General features: G+C 39.7%; 1 protein-coding gene across 1 annotated transcript in view; it reads right to left on the reverse strand.

Annotated features, from left to right (window-relative positions):
* The window catches only part of LOC106523195 (neural-cadherin), a 136,042-nt gene that overhangs the window by 17,818 nt on the left and 109,960 nt on the right, over positions 1 to 8,264 (reverse strand). The window contains exons 27-28 of the mRNA XM_014016560.1: positions 4,247 to 4,430; positions 3,834 to 4,000 (exon numbers count right to left, since the gene is read on the reverse strand). Of these exons, the coding sequence (XP_013872014.1) occupies positions 3,834 to 4,000; positions 4,247 to 4,430 (351 nt within the window). The remainder of the gene's footprint in view (positions 1 to 3,833; positions 4,001 to 4,246; positions 4,431 to 8,264) is intronic.

Genomic DNA, 8,264 nt, shown 5'->3' on the forward strand with positions numbered 1-8,264 from the left:
GGTGAGGGTGGGAGCAAATTTCCAGGGGTGACCATGGACATCCCTTAAGGGTCACTGCTGCTCATGCAATATTGTAAGACGCTCAGAGTGCATCTTGTGGATGACTCAGCTGCTACATCAAACGTCTGTTCAACATCTGTAAAACTGAGAAAGTTAAATACTTTTTTTTTTGAATGAATGAAAGATTTTATTTGTTCGGGACAGTGTGCAATTAAAACATAACATGATGCATTGCACCAGATTTAGCCTAAGGCTATTTTACATCTGTAAATCAAACAGTAAAAACAAAACAACATCCAACAATAAATAACGCAATTAAAAAATACATAAAACACCCCACCCCACTCTCCAAACATAAAAATCATGCCCACCTCCACCCCACACAACCAGAAGCAACTCTTTTGTTTCATATTGATTAGCTGTGGCTGCCATCTTACATTGCACCTAAAAATAATCAGTTGTAGATGTAAATATCTTCTGAACGTTTCTTTAGTTTCCATGAAATGGTTAGCGATATTGTATATTGCTAACAGAGTTAACTCTAAAAGTGTCATGTCTGAAAGATGTGTGACGTTTGAACCATTTCAAAGCTAAATATTGTCATTGTTTTAAAGGTTACTGGTATTTGACAATAAGTTTAGTGCATCCCAGTCACTCAGGAAAACCTTTTCTCAGAATGCATTGGATAAATGTTTTCTTTACGGCGAGACCATACTCCTCAGAGGGCTGCATGTTGTTTCTGCCCAGCTAGCCCTTGATAACCTCTGTGTGAAAGTGTGGTTATTTATTCAGTGTGCACTCTATTCCATAGCTACCCTTAAGAAAAAAAAAGGGGGCATGGAGACAGCCCTTTAAATTAGAGCTTGTTGTCGGAAAACACAGCAGGCTTGTGCTCAAGTGTTTCTGTGAGCTCTGGGACAACAAGGCTGAAAATGTTTCAGTGCGCCGGCTGCAGACAGACATCAGATGCTTTATGCAGCTCACCGCTTCAGCTCCAGAGAGGGTTACACTGAGAGGCTTCACAGCACATTAAAGACTACAGCATTTTTTTTCCTTTTCCCTGTCACAGTGGGACCAAAACAACGGAACAGGACACCGTTGTTTCTCCTCATGTAGCGTTAAAACCCCAAAGAAGAACAAGAGACGACGCCTTTAAACAGCGCTGTCTGACAAATAACAAGCGCYGGGCGCAGAGACGAGATGCTCTTCAAAGACGGACCGGCGGTGCGAAATCCACAAAAACAAAGGCGTGTTGGGTGGAAACTGATGACCTGTGAGTGACAGTCCTACCAGAGTCGTTTACTTCCAGGTGCTGTTCCCACTCGGCCTGTCAGCTGACAAGATGAAATGCTTTGACAAGGAACACCGCCTTCATAAACACTCAGGAATGTGTCAGACAGTGGAGGCATGCTATTATGGAGGTTTGGCAAAACTGAAGCAGACTTTAAAAACTGTTCGAGCACCATTCCACTCCAGTTGTACAAAGAGTGAAAAGGTATGACTTAGAGCGAGCCACTTGACTCAAACTGTGTCTAAAACTTAAAGTGTCAAGCAAGAGCTTTGACCTTCCACAAACTATGACGCAAACTCACTTTTTTATGCTCCTGTCTTCTCCAACCAACGATCACTGAGCGACCACAAGCCACAGTGTGACCAATTTAACTCAGTGGATGAGACAAATCCTAATTAGGACATTTTTATGCACATGTAYTATTTGATTTTATGCTGCTTTTTGTGCTTAATCGTTTTCTTTTCCTGAGCACTTCAGTGCAGCTGTATAAAGAAAAGCTACCCACCCCACTTACCCCTGTTGAAAATCAATAAAATTTTGATCACAAAAAAGCCATAGTGTAACAGAGGGCATTAAAGTTCCTGTGACATTAAATTTTTGTCATAAACATGAATGCATTTTTGAAAACATAACACTGATAACATATTGCAAAACAAATTTCACGCCCCTGAGATGAATGGTTGTTGAGATTTTTGCACGTGAAGAAACAGGAAGTGATGTCAAACAAGAACGTCTGCATGCAAACAGAGCATTGTTACAACAGCTGATAACACGGACTATAGAGAAGAATCTGATGCTTCTTTAGATTATTTTGAGTTTCTATCAAACAGATGATGAAGAGTTAAAGTTTGAATGATACTGTTTTAATAAACAAAGACCAGAGATTTTATTATTACCTCCGCCGAGCGTGAGTTAATGTTTTCGGTCGCGTATGTCTGTCGTTCTGTCGTTCTGTCTGCCGACAACATTACTCACAAACTTGTGGACAGATTGTCATGACATTTTTACCACATGTGGGTACTGGGCCAAGGAACACACCTTTAAATTTTGGTGATGTTCCGGATCACAATGTGGATACAGGAATTTTTTTCTTTTAACACTCTGAGATACGCAAAGCTGTGATGCTTTCACAGGGCTTTTGTAAAAAACAGTGAGCTGGATTGGACAGCACGGACTTCAAACTTTATACAAGTAATGTTAAAACCAGATTTAATGATGAATAATGTTTGCCATAATATGTGCATTTACCCTCTCCTTGGGCTGCTACCTTATCGTGGTGGAGGGGTTTGAGTGTCCCAATGATCCTAGGAGCTATGCTGTCTGGGGCTTTATGCGCCTGGTAGGGTCACCCATGGCAGACAGGTCCTAGGTGAGGAACCAGACAAAGCGCNTGACCAGGAAGTGCGTGACTGCACCATGAAACCTATTTTTCCCATTTCCTCAAACACTCCACATTTCCGAAACAACCACTCAAAACAGTTTCTCTCTACTAGGCTTGTAAACAGAGAGCTGCCGGGCCTCAAAGTTTGGAGACGGGGGGAGCCAGGAAGTACTTTATAAAGAGAGTCAAACCATTACAAACTCAAACAAGGGGATTAAACAGACGTTTTACATGGTGAAATGTGACTGATGAAAACTTACGTAGGAGCTTAATCCCACACCAGTTTGACGATGAATAACGTCAGGTGACAAGTCTGACTTTTTTTTTCACATTGGACTCCACCRAGAAGAAATCCCGTGCATACTGCTGCTTAAATGTTCGCTACATCAGAACTTAATCGGCAAATGTGTTTCCATCTCTGTTTTTACGCATTAACTCTTACAGGATGGGGGAGATTGGTCTTGGTGGAGGTTTGCACTCTCCGAGTGCTTCTAGTTTTTTTAACGAGTTTCCCTTTTTTTGTCACTTCCTGTTTCACTTTGGCTGAGCCAAATCCAAAATAAATGAGCCAGTTATGTGACAAAATGGGTAAAATAATGTGYTTCTTAAGCATAAAGATGTTTTCTATGAGTTTTTGTATTTGAAGGATATGCATGTCACAGGTACTTTAAGGGCCTTGCTCTAGGGGTAAATAAGAGTCATGTGGCTGCTTTACCTCTACCCCCATTTTTGGTATTATGTCTTTCATTCTTGGTAATGGTCCAGGAACTCGAACCTGCAACCTCCCAATCACAGACTGGTTTTCCCCAACCTCTGTGCTACTGTTGCCCACAATAAAAACTCACTCTCTTGCCATAGAAAACTGRGTTTGAAACCAGACACAGATATAGCCTTAGATAAAAAAAAGGACTTAAAAAAATCATATCCTTGAAAAAAAACATTCTGCAACCCACTGAAAGAGCCTGTTAAGAACATACATATGCCACTCACCAGCCTCCTCAGTATCCACCCATATGTCTTCAACCCTGATATTACTCACTCTCAGCCTGACAAGCATCTCCAGCAATCATTTGCAAGGCCTAATCATCATTTTAAGGCTCACAAACAAGACAATCACAGCTGTCAAGGTGGAGGCGAGTGAGTGGCTGGCCCGTGACTCACCTCTAAGCGTAGGTATTCACTCTGCTCCTGGGACAGCAGGCTGAGGAGGACACCGGCCGAGGCACGTGTCCGTACCCCAATCTGGACTCTGGTGTGCCGCGCAGGCAGAGACCACCCCAGCTGGAGCTGAACGTGGCTCCGACCGTCAAAGGAAAACTCCGGAGCCACTTGTCAATCAAAATAAAAAGAAGAAAAAGGCTTGTTTCAATTATTTCAGCTGTCACATGGAAAAAAAACACGAGGGAGTTACAGCCAGAGTCTGTGTAAGACTGTTCAAAACTACGTTATGCAAGGCGAGGTTATCTTCCCACACCAGAAATCTTTCCATTTGGTCCGTGCACCTCGTGAGGCTTGGACGCAAAACAGACCAAAAAAGCATCACGRTCGCTGAAAAAGCAACTCTACATACTTACAGTGATCGCACCGCGGCCCCGTAAAGCCTTTTTCACACAGGCAGCTGAAAGAGCCCCTCTCCCCGTGACAGCTGCCCCTCTTGCCACAGGAGGAAAGCTGCTCCACGTCGGTGCAGTGGTTATCAATAAGACTGCAGCCAAGCAAAGTGTTGGAGGATTCAGCAGGGGAACCAAGGTCATACAGCTAGATGGAAAACGAGAAAAATAAAAGGGAACAGGAGAAAGATTTATACAAGAAAAAAAAAAGCCCAGAAAAAAGAACTCACTGAGTGGGATGTTGTTTCTCTTTTTGCAATTCTAGAAAATGAGTATTCAAAAATGTAACAGTGTGTAAAAATGGGAAAAAATATGTTCTATTATTTGAGTCTATAATGGTACAAAATTGATGAAATAACAAAGAAATAAAAGCCTCGTGCTGCTATCCATTAATTAAACTCATGGAAATGTAAATCACATTTATTATATAGTTAGAGAAAAATCAGAACTCTGTAAATGTGAGGCTTTTTCAAATCAAACATTAAATTCAAGGCCTAGCATTTAATAAGGGACTGCATATCAACGTCACCTTTCATGCTAGAGCTTTAGGTTAAAATTCTGCATCTTCTGTTGACATTTGACAAAGTTGTARCCATTTTGGTGAAATGTTAGGACAATAAAATGCATTACTGCAAAACTCAAAATGACTCTCAGCTACAACAACTCAGCATCTGTAAAGCTGACCAAGTTATGGTGATTTTTGTGACTAAAATTAGCAGCCATCTTGAGTTGCATTGACACCAAGAGTGTATTTCAGCTGAAGCTCAGCATCCAGTTATTACTTTCTGAGAGTTTCATTAAAATCTGTCCTTTGGTTGTTGGAATATGTTGCTAATGCTACAGAAAAAAACTGAGCGCACAGCTGAAATCATTATCGCCTTTAACCTTTAGCAGCGCCTGATATTAAAAATCGTTTTGTACTAAGCAGRTTTTAAAACTAAGTAAATAAAACCTTCACACCGACAGTGTTAACTAAAACAAAATGTCAAAGCGGTGTGAAAAACTCCCTACTTTCTCGTTCTTTCCACACAACGTATGCAATTAAGCAATCTGTTGGTGCTAATCAAACGCACTGGATTAACTCATCATCAGTAAATGTGAAGACGTCTGAAAGCAAAGGTTTGGGCAGCTTAACGCTTTTAGAGCATTCAGACATGCAATAACACGATGCCAAGTAGAAAAATCATCTTATTTCTTAGATAAAAAACAAGTGCCGTAAGTTGGTTTTTATCTTCCTTTTTTTTCTCCTAGGACAGAATCCAACAGCCGACAGAACAGCAGCATACAAAGACTTGCTGTAAAAGTAGAGACAAAACTGCAGCCTCTGTGAGTGTAATGTTTTTTCGAAGTTATAAAAATATGGTTTTAGGGGCCTGGTTTGATTTATGTTTTGGTTAGAGGTTGAAAAACTTTCTTAATCACTCTGGATCGGTCTAATCGCTGAAACAGTTTGGGTTAGAGTTATGGTCAAAGGACCAGGGAATGGATTCTGACAGTGCAGTGGTCTGATTGAAACTTAGAAACAAGCTGTTTTTGTGCGTGTGTGTTTGTGTGCACATTGGTGCTGTTGAATCTTTTGTGCAATTTATTAAATGTCTGGCTGATTATATTGGTGCGTTTTGGGGTTTTAATTGCTGCGCSGTAAGTTTGATATAGGCTGGGTGCACGCTTTATAGATTAAAGCTCCACTTATTCGCTCTTGTGTTAAATCTGTTACCTGATTTCTTCTGCTTTGGTTCCAGAGTAAAGCACTGAGTTTATTTTCACCTGCTGCCAAGAGCAATAATGGTTTTGATYATGTGTGTGTGTGCGTGTGTTTGCTGCACTGTTAGCAAAATATCTTCTGAAMCATTGAATGAATTATAATAAAACTTTCATTAAGCAGTAACTCATTCATATAYAACTGATTAATTCATGGAAACAATCCAACTCAATAGGGCTGCTACAGCCAACTRATCTTAGCACAAATAAGTATATTGTACAGATATTGAGCTAAACTTTAAAAATTGATGAGGTAGTAGCTCATGGTCATTCAAAACAGAAATTCCAAGCCCTTACAGATCTTTTGATACACTGAAATATTGCCTTAGAATTGTAACATAATGCTATTTTTCAAAGTTTTACCAAAATGGCTACATTTTTCAAAATAAGATGATTTTGGCAAAATGCATTCCTTCAAGGAATGTTTGGCCTTGATGACTTTTCAAYTGATTTCTAAAATCTACCATGAGTTCCGCATCCTGAATGAAAATATTTAAATAATACCAAACATACTGCCAGACATACCCCATGCTAAAACCATCCTGGAACACTAAAAATTGAGAGATCTTTATGAGAAAAAGTCTCCGTTCAGTCCAGAAATCAAGGCTTTTCACTTGCAACAAGTTGGTATTGATTTGTGAAGAGAAATCAAGTGAAGTGAAACCATGCATATGATAAAAAGATGCATTAGATTCCCTCCCTGTAGGGTCAAAGAGTCAGGTCTGTTCCTTCAGTATGTGATTTAACTGTATGAGCTGACAAACTCAGAAAAATCACATACAAATGAACTGAAATGAATCAATTTTAAAATAAAAGCCATCATATTATTTTTTAATCAACGTAGCCAACTGCAGGGAAGTGAAATGATTGATTTTCCAGCAGCAAAACAAACACACTCAAATATCACCGTGCAGMTGGACACCTGCCATTAACTGCAGGAGCTGCTGACATTATCTGCTAAAAAGAATTTTCAATCACATTTTCATTTATTTATTTTTTATTTCAACTCAACTTGGCCWATTTACACTTCTATTTTAAAATGAAATGTTGCACTTTTTTTATTTTCACAGCATTTATAGCACTCTGAATTTGATGATGACTCTGAAAAAGAATAATCTTAATTTAAAATGCAACGCAAATGCCTGATGTTTAATTAACAATAAATAATCAAACACAAATTGGGCTTACATAAAAATGCATTAGTTAATTACAGATAAATTAAAGGCCTAGCATTTCTTGAAAAAAATGCATATTGCCCAAAATTTAAACTAAGATCTCATATGTTTTTTGTCAAATCTCAATATTGACCTTAGCCTGGAAAAACCAGACCCTCGTCCGGTCTGGACTCTCGGCTATAGAGAAGTGGTTCTTGCTGGAGGCGTGGCCTCTGCTGAAGTTTAAAATGATTGGATCGGTTGGCCACAAGTGCCAGCTCCACTGTGAAGGAGGCTAAGCTAAGAAGCTAACCGGAAATCGTGTGCACTGTAAACAACCCTGCTGAGAGGAGAGAAGTACCGAGCTGAATGAGACAACTGTAAATGAGAGCTGCTGCTTTGTCAGACAAATTTATTTTAATTTGGAAGCCTTATCAACACAGACTGGCTTCATTCAAGTCCTTCGCTGCCGTATGCTAAACTAACCAGCAGACACTGAGCAGAAAATCGATGTCATTCAAAACTCCGCCTTCTGTTCTCTGATTGGCCCAGGTAAATCCCAGACAGAGCAGTGAAGTGAAACTAGAATTGAGTGGAACTGCGTAGGAAGGGAAGGGCCAGGCTAGTTAGTGCTTAGAGAATGTGTTGAGGATGAGTCTCAGTTAAAAACACATAAACCATAGCTTAATATTTGTGTATCTCAGTAAATTTTTGCCATTTTTCTGAGAGTTTCACTCCGGTTTGTTCATTAGATTTTCGTGTAGTTGAAGCCAATAATCCAAGTCTCTTAAAAAAGCTGTTCAGTAGTTTAACACTGAAGTTAGTTTGTGATGGTAGCTTTAGCCATTTTTAGATTTGCCAACTTTGCTGTGCAGTGGTGGCCATTTTAAAGATGGCTGACTCCAAAAGCTAATTAATTATGACCCCGGCATGCAAAACAGGGGTCATATTGTTTTGTACTGTTTATTTATTTATTTTTTCTGTGATTTTTGGTCAACCGTAGCACATAAACGGTTGCACCGATCAACATGAAATTTGTCAGGACTGTAGATGAGTCCGACCTACAC

Source organism: Austrofundulus limnaeus, unplaced genomic scaffold, assembly GCF_001266775.1.
Source record: "Austrofundulus limnaeus strain Quisiro unplaced genomic scaffold, Austrofundulus_limnaeus-1.0 Scaffold147, whole genome shotgun sequence".
Lineage (NCBI taxonomy): Eukaryota > Metazoa > Chordata > Actinopteri > Cyprinodontiformes > Rivulidae > Austrofundulus > Austrofundulus limnaeus.